Genomic DNA, 16,055 nt, shown 5'->3' with positions numbered 1-16,055 from the left:
TTGAGTGAGGTATCATTTGCCTCCTGTTGTTGTTGTTGTCTTCTTCTTGTCTCTTTTTGACATTTGCTGTTTTTCTGTCTTTTTACAAAGCGAGGCGCTGAATGGAGTTGACTATGTACTACTGGCCGGCTGCTGTTATTACCTACTTACCTACCTACGAGCGAAAGACTTTTTGTTGCTCTTTTTTCCCATTTGTGCAAATAATTCGCCCATCCATTAATGGGAATTCCTATCTACCTAGGTACCTAATCTCTTGGGAGGTACCCAAAAAAAAGTTTTGCGATTGCGATTGTGGTTGTGTTGCTGTAATTTTTATTTCCAGCTGTAGGCACTACTGTACTAGATGATGAAAATAATGCATTCTTTCATTCTCCTTCTTGTGTTTTCATATCCACGCCCAACAGACTCGGGATCTACAGGTCTATCTATATGCAGAGGTTCTATCATTCATTCTTTTTTTTTGCCCTTGTCTACTACCGTGACCGTCGTCTCCAGAATCCCCCTTCGTCCAATCTCTTCCAGCGCCGATCCCAGCCCGTCTCTTGTTCGGTCAGCACATCTTTCTCCGTCACGTCCCAGAAGGGCTTTTGCGCCCTCAGCTTCGCGCTGGCGCTCATGTTATCTGGACTGGGTCGCTCGTACCCGGAAAGCTCCAGGATCTTTTCTCCGCCGCTGTGGTTTTGCGCCCCCGCTGATTTGCTGTTGTGGTTGCTGTTGTTTTCCATCATGGTTTTGAGACCGAGGGCAAGGTTGTCGCGGTACCATTCGCTGTTGCTGCCGGTCAAGTCATCCGTGGAGGCGAAATCAAGGCGCACGATGCCATCGACAATGCCTGTATAAATCGTTGACGAGGACGGTGAGGGGGAGGACATGGCGTAGATGGGACCGCGGTAGGCGTGATGGTTGCGTCTACCAGAGGTTGGTGAGTGGTGAGAGATAAAGAACGAGAAGTCTCCGCGAGGAACGGGTGACGTTGACGAAGACGATCCTCCATTTTGGCTGGATGAAGAAGAAGATATATTTGAGTTCACGTAGCTGTAAGTGTTCTGCGTGCGGAGGTCGAATATTTTGACAATTGCATCGGCACCTGCTCCCACAAGGAAGCGATCGTGACCAAAAGGCTGAATGCAATAAATTGGATTGTTGTCTATCGTGTCCATGAATTCTCGTTCGTATGATTTAGGTGAGCGAAGATCGTGCAGTCTGTATGGATTTCACGTTACTACATTGATCTCTTACGTCTCTATACGGGGGATAAAAGCGTCGACAGAACGTACCTGACCCTGCGGTCACCCCATCCAGCAAGAAATACATCTCCTGGAGAGCGAGAGCCTTGTGCGGTAAGATTGAACGGCGCAATAGCGCTCACTCTCAGGGACTTCCGGGTCCTCCAGAGCCCGTTCCGAGGGGGATCCTCAAAGGTGAGCTCACGCTGTCTCGAAACGCTGTCATTCGACACATCGAAGATCACAATGGACTGCGCCAGACGGCCTGTACCAACAGCAAGTCGATCAGAGGACAGGAACTTAGGGAGATTCAAGGGGTCTCTAGTCTCTGGGTCTGCTGTCAGGACAGCAAATGGGTGGACCTCTGAAGCTCCGGTCGTGGTATGGTAGAGCGATATAGGCCCATTGTAGGAGTGGGCAGCGAGAATCGATCCTGGACCCGTGCTAAAGTCGATCCTGTCGATTTCCGTTCGATCGGTGACAAAGGTTTGCTTGTGTTCATAAACAGCGTCGTCGGGTGAGATGGCGACATGGACAAGATCGCCACGTGCTCGAGCGTAAATGAGATGCTCTTTATCAGTCTCCTTACTCGGATGGTCTGGTCTCAGTAAATACACGCCGCGGATATCGTCGTGGCTGCTGATGTGGTCAAGGTCATTGAACCGCAACCATTGCTCCTCGATGCGATCGCCAGAGTTCCTGATCCGCATGAGGATCTCAGCAGCAGCACCCCAGCACAGCACCTCTCTTCTGTCCGCCCAGCGGCCACCCGTCCAGACCTCATAGCTGTCTATTGCTGGGCGGTAACCCAGAGTTGGGCTGTCATGCCTGGTCGCCTGGGGAATTCCTACTGCTTTCGCATCCGCCGGCGGAACGACAAAGCGACCGATGATTGCATGTCGATCCAGTGCTCGAGATCGTGACGTGAGCGCCTGGGCAGCATCCCTCCAGAAAGGAGGGGTTTCTATCGAAGGAAACTGGCTCTGAACGAAGGCGCGGAAGATGCGTCCATTTTCCGCAGTGATGATCCTATGTAGCCGTTTACAGGTCTGCGCCAGAGAGGCCAGTGCACCAGCAGTAGGCAGGAAGGTTGCAATATGATAGATGATTTCGGATGGTAGTTTGGCGAGCATCTCCTGGTTTGTCGCTCGATAATATAAACAGATCTTCAGCCCATGTATTTCATCATGGCGATGTGGGCGGTCGAAATCTCTTCTATGACGCACTCGACCTCTGGACTGATCATGCTGAGAAACAACTAATATGCAAACTAGTATGGTCGTATCATTATGAAAGTGGACCTTGCTGGAGATGTTGAAATCGCCAGGTTGAGCCCAGAAGGAGGTGTTGATGTTGGTGTGCGGCGCGCCAAGTCGCCGCTGATTTGGAAGGACGGACGTCATGGCCACCGTTATCTCCTCCATCTTTCTTTATCGTCACCGCCTAGCATTGCGGGGAATATGGAGAAGATCGACAACGCCTCACGTCGTGTATCTAGGAGGAAAAAGGGCACGCGAGCTTCCAGTTTTCTTATTCAAGTACGTCAACTTACATTTTTCCAATCCTACAAACCAGTGTGACTGTTGTTAAGAGATAAGGCATGCGTTATCATTAGTGCCATCGCAGCCGAGGATCCTGGATGATCAAGCGCTCCGAATACCTTTAAAGGTATATCTATATCCGTTGACACCCTGTGACTCATTACTCGACTTTCATTTCGACTTTGAGAAGCCTGTAATGTTGCACGCTTTGTACCCGTTTCTGCCCATCTAACTTGCTCGATCTGCCAGCCCGAAAAGATGGCTCTATCTTACGCTACACCCCTTGGAATTGTATTGTTGTGTGCTCTTCTTCTCTACAAATATTTCCTGTATCCTGTCCTTTTTTCTCCCCTGTCGAAGATTCCAAATGCTCACCCTACCGCGCCCATATCACCGATCTGGATCATCTGGAAACGTTTCAGGGGCCAGAACAACAGGACCATTCATGCTGCGCATGAAAGGCTGGGTCCAATCGTGAGACTGGGGCCGTCGGAGATTTCCATCAACTGTGTCGAGGGTGGCATCAAGACGGTGTATGGGGGTGGCTTCGAGAAACATGACTGGTATCCGAGAGTTTTCGGATCATACGGGTAAGTGGGCGGTTACTAGGTATAAAATACATGCTTCCTCGCTGATGATATGGAATTAAATAGCACAGTCAGCATGTTCACAATGACAGGAAGCAAGGAGCATGCTGCCAGGAAAAGGATGCTGTCGAATATATATTCGAAATCCTTTCTGCAGTCCTCACCCGCATTAAAAGTCATATCTCGAACCATGATATATGACCGCCTTCTTCCCAGTCTCAACGAAGCTGCATCTTCTGGGTCACCGCTCGACGTTCACGACGTCAATCAGGCGTTAACCATGGACTTCGTTTCCGCATACCTCTTTGGCCTTCAAAATGCGACCAATTTCCTGCAGGATCTACCAACGCGAAGGTTTCTACTGCACAACTATCAATGCAGGAAGCCTTTTGAGTTCTATTATCAGGAAGTTCCCGGCCTTGTCACCCTGACCAAGCGCCTTGGGATTCCTGTCATTCCAAAGTGGTGTGAGAAAGCAGGGAGGGTAATGGATGAGTGGAATCTGGACCTTTGCGACAAGGCCGAGAAATATCTCGACGCGACGGAGCCGCATTTAGAACCGACAGTGTACAAACAGCTGAAACGATCCATGATGAAGCAGCTTCAAGCCGAGAAGGATGATCCAGAGCGGGACGCTCAGATAATGAAGCAGCAGCGGTTGGACATCGCTTGCGAAATGTTTGATCAACTCACTGCCGGCCACGAAACCAGTGCTGTTGGCCTCACTTATCTATTTTGGGAGCTTTCCAGACATCCTGATCTCCAGAATGAACTTCGCGAAGAACTGAAAACGTTATCCCCTCCCATCGTGTATCCCACCACATCCGAGTCGTATGATCTCCCTGAGCCCAAGAAGATCGATTCCCTGCCTCTTCTCCAGGCCATCGTGATGGAAACCTTGCGACTTCATGCCCCGATCCCGGGGATTCAGCCTCGCAAGACCCCGTATCCTTCCTCAACGTTGGCTGGATACGAGAACATACCCCCCAACATCAGGGTCAATGCGCAAGCTTACTCTCTCCATCGCAATCCGGACGTGTTTCCCGACCCTGAATCGTGGCAGCCTCGTCGGTGGCTGAAGGAATCCGACTCGCCGGAGATGGAGGAGATGAGAAGATGGTTCTGGGCGTTTGGAAGCGGCGGTCGGATGTGCGTGGGGAGCAATCTCGCTTTACAAGGTAAGCAATCATGTACCTTGATCAGTTTTGCTACCTGAATCGACAGGGAATAACCTGGATGGTAATCGACGTCTTTGTGGCTGACTTTTTGCAGAGATGAAGTTGGCAACCGCCGCAATCTACAGCAATTTTTCGACAAGTATCGTCGACGATGAGGGTATCGAGGCGATCGACGCATACACAGTCAAACCGACCAGCAATAAGTTGATCTTGAAGTTTGAGCATGTCTGAGTATATGACCTGTCAAAACTTAGATGGATATATATACTAGCGCCAATTTCAACACCACAGGGGAAACGTTGTTACCAACTCCAACGATGTCCTTTTTTGTTCTCGTATCTACCACGTGGGGAATGGGGATATCCTCAGCAATTCCAACTTCATTTAGCATTTCGCTACCTCCTGAGTACTACTACCTAGCTAGGTAATTACCTTAACTTCACCGGGACCGGAAAGGCAAGTCAGCCAGACCACACGCCCACCTGTCTCCAAAATTTAGATACAAACATGAACATCTACGATAACGATAACATTAAAACTTTCTTAGCGGAGAAGGATTGTCCGGTGGTATTCAGTCTTTGAAGATATAGATCTGTCTCTTCCATACTGATCACTACCTAGGTGTTAATCAGAACCACATATCTCCTCCGTTCTAGAAGGGACATTCAATTCAAACAGATTCCGTGTTTTGGTTTGGCCTGATATTACTGACTTTTTTTTTTTTGGATATAGTTATCAGCACCATAATATTAATGAGTCAGCGCTCTTGGCTGGAATGGCGTTTCCTAGTGAGTCACAAATATATCATCATGCTGAAATATTGACAATTTATGTGAAGACAAGTTGAGAAAAATATCATAATCGGGTTCGTTGACATAGAGTTTATATATAGATATAGATAGATAAAGGATATATATATACTGGTTGATATGAATGAAAAAACGACTGGTTTTCTAGCTAGCACCAACAAGGTATGATATGATTTAAATCATAAACTGAACTAGTATAGTACAGTACCAAATACTTATACATAGAGACAATTCCTCATCATCAGAAAATGAAAAAGGTCTCAACCTCAACCCTGTAGATCAATCAATCAATCAATCAATTGAACCATTCCCGAACTCCGTATATGCGAGAAAAAAAAATGACATCAACATCAATATCACAGGCCCAGCTGATAGAGTGCTTTGTGTCGGCAGACGACTATCCCAGACGTCCCTCCCTCTTCTGTGGCCCAACGACCCTGTCGAACATTCTCATGAGGTGGTAGTTGATGGTGTTCTTCTTGACAGTTTTGTCTTTCTGTAGGAGACAAAAAAAAAAACCCTCCGTCAGCGCAATCCATCCCATCAAATCCCCTTACATAGGATTATACGCACCGGTGCATCCATGCACGCCCTCAATTGCTGCTCCAATGCCGCACAGCCTTCTGAATTGATTCCGGAGGAAGCCCAGCAGTCTGCATGCGACGGAAGAAATCATGAATTAGCCTCTTTCCGAACAGTCACTCTCCCGGAGGATGACACTGGGCCATGGCCAACTTACTCAACATAGAGGACATCACCGTGGTACACGGGTTCTGCTGTTGCTGGTTTGGTCGACGCACCCGGAGGTGTGGAATCGTGTTGAGGCGGACGGGGTTGAGACGAGTAGATGCGCCCTTGGCCGGCATGTTGAAGGCTGGCTGAACAGTATTAAATAATAGCCTGGCTGTTCAATTGGCACGGACGAGCTGCTGCTTCGCGACTGTATAGTAATTCGCACCACTGCCTTGACTGCCTTGAAATTGTTCGACCAAAGCTTTCGTGCTGTGCCAAGACCGGAGAAATCGCGACCTGCGGAAGGTTTCAAGGAAACCTTGTTACTACTCAAAGGGGTGTAGTGCGGTATGCACGTGACAGGCTTGTTTTATTTACAGTACTGAGATATGACATGGTCGGCTCCTTCATTTTTTCTCTTAATTAGCACCAAGAAGAATCCCACCCTAAAACCTGTTTCTTTATTCATTTTCTTGGGCTAGGTTTTCCCATTAGACCTAGGTAGGTATGTTGGGTAGGACTGACGTAAATAGTGTCTTGAGAGTTGGAAAAAGGAAGTAGGTACTAGAGCAGTTATACCGAAAGAGGAAGTAATTAAGTAATTTTGAATGTGAATGTGAATTTGAATTTTTAAATCTGGTTATTACCATCTTGCTCTTGCTTTCTGCGCAAATCTTCTTCATAATGAGATCGAATTGACTAATACCTAGGTAGGCAGCCCCTCCTTTGTTCTATATTATAGCCTGTAACTCGTTGAGATTCCTGGTTCTGAGGCAACTCGTTCCAGCATCTGGCTTTGAATGGATTACCAGTGGTTCTTCTGCTCCAGATGCTGTGGCGACGTTCTGAGGTCCTTGACAGGTCCGCATTTAGGCTCTCATTTGTCAAGACTTGCGAAATTTTAATTACACCAACCAGAAAAGTACACTCCAGCTGACATAAGCACCCTTCGGCCACTGGTACAGATATATCGGCCCGATAAATCGGCGATAAGTATAACAGCTCCAGATCTTAATTACTGGGTTTCTCAATTGTCCGTTCTTTGTATATATCGATATCGATTCTGCTGGGCAGATTTGGTGCTCAATATGGGGTCATTATACCGCAGCTTGTCCTTCTCTAACCTCTGCATTTCCTGCCTTCAGGCGCAGAGACGCCGACTGTTGTTGGCTTCTTGTGCGGAGGAGTCGGCGTCAGCAACACCAACACCACCACCACGGAGATCGTTTTCTTCCGCGTCGCAACTTCGACAAGATGGAGCATCAGCGTCGTCGGCGTCAAAAAGCGATAATAACGTCCAGAGTAATACTACCAATGCGTCAGAGACAGCAGAGGAAGGTGCCATGTCGCGAAGACTGGCCGAAATGACCGAACAAGCCATGCTGGAAGGCGGGCGATCGGCGCGCAAAAGCATACAGGAAGCGGGGTTCTCGGAGGAGCTGAAGAGACAATTGGAAGAGAGGGTGAAGGAAACTTCCTTTAAGAGCGAGCATGCTTCTGCCATTTCCGTTGCGAACATGCCGGTAAGTATCTTTAAAGAGTCTTCCCCATCTCTGGATCTCTGGCAGAAGTTGACTCTTCTGCAGTCCAGCGCAGGCAAAGGAACACAAGATATTGCCGCAGCCTCGCCATGGACAGGAACCGAAAGCCTCCATGATACAACCCTTCGCATGCTTGACGATGCGAAAAAGCCGATGCGCGTTCCCTACAAAATCCCTCAGCCAACGACCCCCGTCAACGTAAATCTCAAACCGACGTCGAAAGCACCCAAATCCGCCGGTCACCGTCTAGCTGACGCGCGAGATCGCACGTCCGCCTACGTCCTGAGTCAGAGTTCCGGCCTCACAGACGAGGAGCGAGAGGCGCTCCGGAAGGAGTTCAGCCAGCGGTTCGAACCTGGCGCCCGGTCCCTCCCCATGACCATCTCAGGGCTGGCGTCCCTGGCGAACGAACGGATCGAAGACGCCATGGCGCGCGGCCAATTCAAGAACATTCCCCGGGGCAAAGGCAAGAACGTCGAAAGGGACCACAACGCGAGTAGCGCCTTCATCGACACGACCGAGTACTTCATGAACAAGATCATCCAGAAGCAGGAGATCGTCCCGCCGTGGATCGAGAAACAGCAGGAGCTGGCGAAGGAGGTGGATCGGTTCCGACAGCGGCTGCGGACCGAGTGGAGGAGACATGCGGCCCGGTTGATCGCCAGCCAGGGAGGGTCGCTGCAGGAGCAGATCAGACGTGCGCAGGCGTACGCCGCGGCAGAGGCTCGGGTGTCAGAGACGAAGCGCGCCCAATCTGCCCTTTCTTCTGATGCAGATGGCACGGCAGAGCCATCAGTTACACCGATCACCCATGAAGGCCGATTATCTTCCAGACCTGTAGAATCATCAAATCCAGATCCAAAACCGCAACAATCCCCTGCAGCTGCAGAATCAAATTCATCCAATGCTGATACCTCTCTCCCTAACCTCCCACCCCTCCGCGATCCAGCCTACCTCTCCATCGAGCGCAGCTACCACGAACTCCAAGTCAAGACGATCAACAACCTGATCCGGTCGTACAACCTGCAAGCGCCGCGTCTTGCGCAAAAGCCGTATCTGAACCTTGAGCGGGAACTGAACGCCTGCTACGCGGACGTTGCGCCGACGCTGGCGGATGAGATTGCTCGGCGCGCGACGGAGAGGGCTTCGTCCCGGAGCCGCACGAGCGATGATGAGAAGACCTCAGGGGGGTCAGGAGGAGGAGGGATCCTGGATATGTTGGCTCCCAAGGAACGGGTTCGGGTCTATGAGGAGGATAGCTCCAAGGGGTATGGACTCAGGGAGTTTTGGAGGGATCTCTGGGGGAAGAAAGATGAAGGGCGCGCTAGCTAAGCAAGCAGCTTCGTTAGGAGATATCCTTTTCTCTGTACTAGTAGGTGCTTAGACTACAATAGCTAGCTAGTAGTTCAGGAGCTCATCAGAACAGAGACTGTTCATCGACGGTGGACGTCAAGCTTCATCAGTCCGAGTCTGACGGTAACCTCTGGTCCATCCAAAGCAAGATAAAACGAAAGACATGAAGAAGTTCTTGGATAAAAATATACGCCAAGAAAGGTACCATACAATGCAAGTGATAAACCAGGTGTAGTAACACTACTGCCTAGAAGAAAGGTGGGTATTACAAACAACAGATGCCAGATGGCGTCCTCTTATCAAGAAGATTGCTGCACGCGGATTCAGTCGCACCCAGTGTCTGACTGGCAGCGGAGTCAAATATCAAGCTAAGAACTTATCCACTTGCTTAACGCATCAAGTTCGATGTCCTCCGCATCGAGCTGACTTTTTAGACTTCTGTCTGTTGTGTGCCTAGACTGATCTCGCTGCCGAGTCTCGCCATGTAAACTCGGTCGAGGATATTCAATACCAGCATCGTCTGCTCCAGGATCCGACACTGATTTCAGATTCTGTCCCATGCTGGAATGTCTGGGCCCGTGGCTGGTCCTGGCAGTCGTGCGCCGGGAATCCAGCGACACACCTTGTCGAGGAGGATGACAAGTCGCCTGTTCCTCCTCCCCAGACGGAGGCGTTGGATCGTTGCAGTCTGTAGAAGCGGTGGTAGGAATGGAAGGATCATCTGTGGTGCTTTGGCTGATTCGTCGCAACTCGTCATACGTCTTGCAGAGTCGACATAGTTCAAACGCTAAGCGCCAGTTTGCCAAGACGATCACAACACCCCATGCACAATGCATGATGAGCATATAGGGGTAGAAATAGAGGTGCGTGTCGACCCATACGCGAGTATCGCGGGGGAAGTTCTGACAGAAAAACATCGCCGGCAGCGTAAAAGTACCGAGAACGGTCAGCGTTGCGCTGACGACTAAAGTAGCAAAGCCGATGCACAGCCAGGTTCTGAGCATGGACTGCCGTCTTCCCAAGTCGACGTGGGTTAGATAGCAGTAGCGACGAACTCGTTTCAGAATGGTTGGAACCATAGTGCTGCAATGTAGGACGGTGAAGAAGCAGACCCAGATACAGACCAGGGCGAGTGTGGAGAGGTTGGTAAACGGGCCTCCCCACTGACGACATGCACAGAATTTTCCATCGCATAGGACGAGTGCAGGGGCCTCTGGTTCCCCTCGTTCGGTCAATTTGCGTCGCAGTGGTATTAGGAACGGATGCCACGGGATCTTGGGCCAGTCTCCTTCTGGCCAGCCTGCTTGTGCCATGTCGGAATCACCAAAAGGCAAGCGGGAGACGATCTCGACGTCACCAAGCCATATCTCATTGATAGCATTCCCTGGCTCGTAATAGTTCTCCGATCGCACCCCCTGGACGACGGAGGCCTTGTGGCCCATTTGGAGTGTAAATGCGTGGGCTGTAAAGGATGATGCTTGATCGATGCTCCTTAAGAGACAAGAGATACTATCAGCAAATGCAGTCACATGGATGAGATGAGTGGATGCTCAGAAAGAGAAGAGCTGGGTTCCAAGGAGGCATTCAATCCCGGAACTTCTGTTTAGAAGGTGCGCCTGTAGCTCCTTCCTCTGTAAGACACATCCTGAACGACTGTCTAGGAAGTTGCGAGACAATGAACGCTCGAGCGTCGGTTCGACTTGTTGCAGTTGTCATCGATGAAACATGAGCCATGATTTCAGTCGATTGGCAAAGCTGCACGTGAGATTGATTCTCAGTCTGGTACCTCGCTCATAAGCAGTACCTACCTAGGTATATAGATAGTTACCTAGTTCGGAAGGTGCGACATCGGACCTCGGGCAACTTCCTGATTATCAGCATGTCGGAGTCTAGATATTCCCGTAGAATTTCTCCAGAGTCAACAACTGAGCAGACATCAGGCCGTCCCGATTGGGTCTAGTTCTATAGATCATCACATTGCAGAATGAATGCCTCAATTCTTTGTATCAGTGTGCCATTGTGATACTCGGGTGACTGCTGGAGCGTGGGGTAAGGAGTGATAAGTGACCAGGCTGCATGGGCATGATTTAGATGCAGTGCCAAGCTTCTGCAGCGGCCTATCAGAGGGGACGGAACGAGAGCAGATCATGGCCCATGCAGGTCGGGCGCTTAATTCAGACTAAATCTCCGCCCTGATTGGCTTGCCTCAGACGCTGTTTTAGACTGAAGATAATCTTGGTCGTCGACCACCATCATTGGATTGACCTAAACAAAGGCACGAGCTGATCCCCCTCACTAGTTGAATTCAACGAGGACAGTCAATTCTGAGGAAAGTGGTCATTTCGTGGATATCACCCGTATCATTGCCATTCTTTGAGTGCTATACTATATGAAGATCACAATAGATAAGTGTGACGTGCCAGATGGTTGAATCAGGGCAATCAATGAGATCTGTGGACATTCAAACGACGTGATGATCATTGCGCAACACAGACCATCCATCCTTAAAGATCCATGTATATCTCATCTAAGCGAATCAAGCCTACCGTCACTGCAGCAGGATATGTCATTGGCGGCAGCGCTGCAGCATCCCTGCCTCCTTCACATCCGCCATCAGCTTGGCCCTCCAATCACTCCTCTCCCCCAGCCAGCCAGCCCAGTATGTCACCTCCAGATCCTGCCAGACTCGCCAGAGCATATATCTGCGGCGCCCAGACGATGCCCCAGACGATGCCCCAGACGATGCACCTCCGGCTCTTTTTGTAAGAGATTGACAGGAGGTCTCGTCGCGTCGACATGCGTTGAGATATATCAGTCCCATCTCAGTCCCCGGGTCACAACATGTCCGTCCGGTCAACACTGGGGATTCTGTCACTGCTTCTCATCATCGTCGCACTCGAGGCGTCCGCTCATCCGGTTTCCATCCACTTTCGTGCAGACCAGTCTGATTCGCAGGACGAATCGAATCTTCCGCTCCAGATCGGAGGGATTGTCGGTAGTTACGTGATTTTCGACGCGCTGGTCGTCGTCCTGCTGCTGCTGGTGGGAAGACGACTGAGAGGAGCGGTGCAGTCCTCGAACTACACGCTGGACATGATTATGCTCCAGCCGGTGAACAACAAGCCTACCGTCAGCACTGATCCCAGCCCTATCTCTGCTGCCAGCACCGTCCTTCCCAGCCCCGATAAAGCTCGAGGGTGGAATATGTCGTGGAGCAACATCCCCCGAGGGTCGAAGACGCACGCGTCCAACAACAGCGTGGCGACCATCGACGAGAGCGTCGTTTCCGCCGATCGGCGGAAGGCGCAGGAGGATCTGGAGATGCTCTACGCGGCTGTGATGGAACACGATGCGAGGAAGGCCGCCGGTGCTGATCAGTCGTCCCCGGTGGGATCGCCGCTGCACAGCCCTCGAGGGTTTTCTCAATACCAAACTCCGCCATCGCCGCGTCCAGAGGAGAAAAAAGCCCGCTCGAACTCGAGACTCTCTAAAATCTCAAATCTGTCCATTTTCAGTCCCGGCTTAAAGTCTCCATCATCCATCTCGAATAAACTCCGCTCGCCCCGCCTCTCCATTCGCAAGCTGCCAATTTCCCCTCCGGCGGAAGCAACGTCGTACGGCGAGAATCAGCCGTTGACACCGCGGGTTTACAATCCGGGTCCTCCTCCAACGGCACCCCTAGCACCGACACAGTCGAACCAGACATTTAAGTTGCAGCCGATCAACCCGGGCAGCAGCAGCAGCAACAACAACAACAATCAGGGCAGCAGAGCAGCCGCTCCGACTCCGCTGAATCTCAACAACCGCGCCGCAAACAGCTCGTCGACACTGCCGTTCCGGCAGTTCAACCCGCCACAGAGCGCGCCGCCGACGAAGACGACCATCCTGGAGCGGCCGGCGCGTTCGACAGATGCGCCGCGCACAGGCGTGCCGACGCCGTACAGTCCGTACATGCCTTTCACGCCGGTCACGCCCATTACGCCGAGCCGGATGGTGACGAAGCGGGAGAAGCGTCGGCAGGAGAAGATCAATGGCCTGCGAGTGCTTCAGGAAGATGACATGGTCAAGAGTGATGAAGAATTGTGGGGGTTGTAGGTCTGTTTACAGGGATGCATCGGCAGTTCTATTTCTTCTTGTCGTCTTTTTCTTTACAGTATACCTGTCCTCCCAATTTCCCTTTTCTTCCTTTCTTCCTTTCTATCTACTTGATAATCCCCTATTTATGCCCAAGAACCTTTTTGTTTCTTTTTATGTGTATGTGGGAACGGAACGGGAAACACCAATCTGGATTTCTTTTTTTTAGTCACCTTCACCAAGCCACCCTATACCCCTAAATTTAGTCCTCGTTAGGAGCAATTTTAAATGATATCAAAATGCGAAGTCGAAATCGAATCAATACTATATTATATATACATTTCTCTTTCCCCATAGCTGTGGACGATAATATATATCACCAGATTTGTAAATGGAATTGGAATTGGAATCTCTTTCGTATGAATTGATCAGTTGTCGAAAAATGGAAAAAAAACCCTTTTCTTTGTTTGTTTTTCCCCCCTCCTCTGTGTCTTCTAGAAAGCTGAGTGAAGCGGATGACGATGACCATGACCATGACGACATTATTTATTTTTATCGAACGAACGCGCGGGGTGTCAGTGTCATTCTTCTCTTCTCTTCCCCGCAGGACTTGTACTGTACAAAGGTTTACCTAGGTAGGTACCGTAACTACCTAATCTGGAAATAAATTGAATTGCCGATAGTTAGTGGACATAAGTACTAATGGAACGTTCTCCTTAGGGGGACCAGAACCACTGGATCGTACTGTACATGTACATTACATACCTAGGACTCAGGGGGAAAAAAAAATCAAACCAGTAAATAAATAAATAATCTTTCCTTTTTCGTCTATTTCTTTCTTTCACTTTTTTCCCTCTTTTTTTTCTTTTAATGAACCCCCACACCACATTTAATTGATGAAATTGCCCGATGAGTACGGAGTGAGGAGGGAGAAAAGGAAAGAAAAGGAAGAAGTAAGTGACGTTGTGCGATCGATCGCAATAGAGAAATAAAATACCACGACATGACATGACCACCATACACTGAGTGAAATCGCTAAAAAAAAAAGAAAAAAAGCTACCGACCAACCAGACAGAAAAGGGAGAGAAAAAAAGAGAGGGAGAGAAATCCCGATTTCTTTGTTTGTATGTAATGTACAGTAGATTATAGTACAAGTAATGAGATTGATTGACTGGGTATAGTGCTTATCATCCATCATGGTGCAAAGAAAAAAGCGAAAAGAGAAAGAGAAAGACGCAAGCTAGCCAGCATGCAGAACCAGCATAGGTAGAAGACAACCAACCCAGAAAAGGAAGAAAAAAAAACACACCACACCAAAAAAACAACCTACAAGACCGGCGCTTCCCAATAATCCCGCTTGATCTTCATCACGGCCGATTGCTTATGCGGAAAACTGACTTCGCCTTCTTTGTAGAAGCCTGCGTCTCGCAGGTATTTTATCAATCTGGGAAAATCGTTAGGATTGAAGACGACAACAAAAAAAGGAGAGGGAATGGGGAGACCTACTTCTCATTATCAACCCGCGGCTCGAGCATCACCGTCTCCGTCCGCAGATCAGCCAGCCAGCAGTAATGCACCAGCGCGCTGAGCCAGATCGCGACCCGGTGAGGACCGCGGAATTCCTGCTCGCCTACCAGAACGTGCAGGCCACGGTCGTAATTGCCCACGTTGCCGCCTAGCAGCCGCCCCAGGCGGTCTTCCTTAACCCAGTAGATCTCAAAGTATCCGAACGGCTTGCCGTCCCAGCATCCGAAGACGGGGAAGCTGTGCCGACTGGTCAGGCCGTTCCGAAGGAATGCTTCCTGCTTCGAACGAGGACCTGCCTCCCCCCATGCCGCATTTACTCTGGGATCGTTCATCCACTTGTGCAACAAGTCCAGGTCCGACGGTCCCGGAGGCGGGCTATGAGAACATGGCACCGCGAGAGAACAGGCTGAAGACGGCGAGCGGGAGTGATCCGTACCCCGTACTTGCTGTGTAAGCACGGGCACGCGAAACGAGAGATACTGTCCGACACTGGGAATATACCGCGCATAGAACGTCTCGCCCTGGTGGGGTGGTCGTGGCCGGATAGGATGCCGGATGCCATCGGTGAATGTGTACTGCATGGGTGCCGGAGGATAGTACGTGGGGAGGTGACTGCTCGAGGTGTATGGCCCGGAAGATACACAACCGGAGGTGTGCATGGGAGGCTCACTTGGTGAGAGGGCGCTCGTCTCGATGAGACGATCTGGACTGGGAGAGGACGGTCTGGAATTATACGGCGAGACGGACGGCGAGGGCGGATTCGCCGGCGCGATGCTGGCTGGGGTCAACGTGAAGATGAATATCCGCGGATCTAGCTGCCAGAAACTGCGCCGGCTGGTAAACATACGCTCCCATCCGGTCGAGTCGAGCCCAACCGACGAATCCTCGTTTGCAATCAAGCCCATGCGCTCCAGCTTCTGCAGCAGATTGCGGCCCTTGAAGATTCCCTCCCGTTTGATATTCACTCGCCATTCTCCCTTGGGCCTGCCAGTCACCGGTGTGTTGGCAGATGCGTCTGTCGTGAGGTAGAGATTGGGCTCAGGCTCGTGGAAGTACCACCACAGCGTGGCCCACAGCATCATGGCGATTTGGCGGGTGGGGGAGCTTGGGGGTTTGAAGTCATTGTTGGAGGGATTGCTGATGGACGAAATAAAGAGACAATCATTGCGAAGGGTCGGTCTCTTGAAGCGACAGATGCGGACCTTGCGCTCTGGAGATGCGGCTGGAGCTGCAGCTGGAGCTGCGGTCTCAGGCGGGGACGACGCCGTGGGGGGAGGTAATTTGACGTTGGAGTCGCTGTCATCGCATGGGGAGTCATACGATGATGCTTCCTCCTCAGGCACCTCGGTGTGGATGACGATTGTCCAGCCGGGAGGGAAGGCAGAATTGTGGATGTTCATGTCGTTGGACTTGAAAGTGACCCCGCCAAAGACGGGAGTCACACTGAACGTTTGGCCGTTTGGCAGGTAGCATGTCTGGGAAGGCAT

The 16,055-nt window shown here is 50.6% G+C and overlaps 7 protein-coding genes across 7 annotated transcripts; 3 read left to right on the top strand and 4 right to left on the bottom strand.

Moving 5' to 3' along the window:
* Window positions 1-473: 473 nt before the first annotated feature.
* On the bottom strand, window positions 474-2,359 carry VTN77DRAFT_4286 (uncharacterized protein; the record flags this gene model as incomplete). Its single annotated transcript, XM_069420328.1, has 2 exons — window positions 474-1,203; window positions 1,278-2,359. The coding sequence occupies 2 exons, from the start codon at window positions 2,357-2,359 to the stop codon at window positions 474-476; spliced, it is 1,812 nt and encodes a 603-aa protein (XP_069281957.1).
* Window positions 2,360-3,025: 666 nt separating this feature from the next.
* Window positions 3,026-4,763, top strand: VTN77DRAFT_4285 (uncharacterized protein; the record flags this gene model as incomplete). The annotated part of the gene is made up of 3 exons (XM_069420327.1): window positions 3,026-3,357; window positions 3,421-4,532; window positions 4,627-4,763. 3 exons carry the CDS (start codon window positions 3,026-3,028, stop codon window positions 4,761-4,763), a joined length of 1,581 nt encoding a protein of 526 aa, XP_069281956.1.
* Window positions 4,764-5,738: 975 nt separating this feature from the next.
* Window positions 5,739-6,207, bottom strand: VTN77DRAFT_4284 (mitochondrial 37S ribosomal protein mS37; the record flags this gene model as incomplete). Its single annotated transcript, XM_069420326.1, has 3 exons — window positions 5,739-5,837; window positions 5,915-5,994; window positions 6,081-6,207. 3 exons carry the CDS (start codon window positions 6,205-6,207, stop codon window positions 5,739-5,741), a joined length of 306 nt encoding a protein of 101 aa, XP_069281955.1.
* A 954-nt stretch (window positions 6,208-7,161) lies between these two features.
* VTN77DRAFT_4283 (uncharacterized protein) lies at window positions 7,162-8,946 on the top strand (the record flags this gene model as incomplete). The annotated part of the gene is made up of 2 exons (XM_069420325.1): window positions 7,162-7,596; window positions 7,660-8,946. 2 exons carry the CDS (start codon window positions 7,162-7,164, stop codon window positions 8,944-8,946), a joined length of 1,722 nt encoding a protein of 573 aa, XP_069281954.1.
* Window positions 8,947-9,335: 389 nt separating this feature from the next.
* VTN77DRAFT_4282 (uncharacterized protein) lies at window positions 9,336-10,409 on the bottom strand (the record flags this gene model as incomplete). Its single annotated transcript, XM_069420324.1, has 1 exon — window positions 9,336-10,409. One exon carries the CDS (start codon window positions 10,407-10,409, stop codon window positions 9,336-9,338), a length of 1,074 nt encoding a protein of 357 aa, XP_069281953.1.
* Window positions 10,410-11,808: 1,399 nt separating this feature from the next.
* Window positions 11,809-13,062, top strand: VTN77DRAFT_4281 (uncharacterized protein; the record flags this gene model as incomplete). Its single annotated transcript, XM_069420323.1, has 1 exon — window positions 11,809-13,062. The coding sequence occupies one exon, from the start codon at window positions 11,809-11,811 to the stop codon at window positions 13,060-13,062; it is 1,254 nt and encodes a 417-aa protein (XP_069281952.1).
* A 1,305-nt stretch (window positions 13,063-14,367) lies between these two features.
* VTN77DRAFT_4280 (uncharacterized protein) lies at window positions 14,368-16,055 on the bottom strand (the record flags this gene model as incomplete). Its single annotated transcript, XM_069420322.1, has 2 exons — window positions 14,368-14,485; window positions 14,548-16,055. The coding sequence occupies 2 exons, from the start codon at window positions 16,053-16,055 to the stop codon at window positions 14,368-14,370; spliced, it is 1,626 nt and encodes a 541-aa protein (XP_069281951.1).

This window comes from Rasamsonia byssochlamydoides (genome assembly GCF_041956645.1).
Source record: "Rasamsonia byssochlamydoides strain NRRL 3658 unplaced genomic scaffold VTN77scaffold_3, whole genome shotgun sequence".
Taxonomy (NCBI): Eukaryota; Fungi; Ascomycota; class Eurotiomycetes; order Eurotiales; family Trichocomaceae; genus Rasamsonia; species Rasamsonia byssochlamydoides.
Note: the sequence above shows the minus strand (reverse complement) of the source record. Positions and strands in the feature narration are given on the sequence as shown.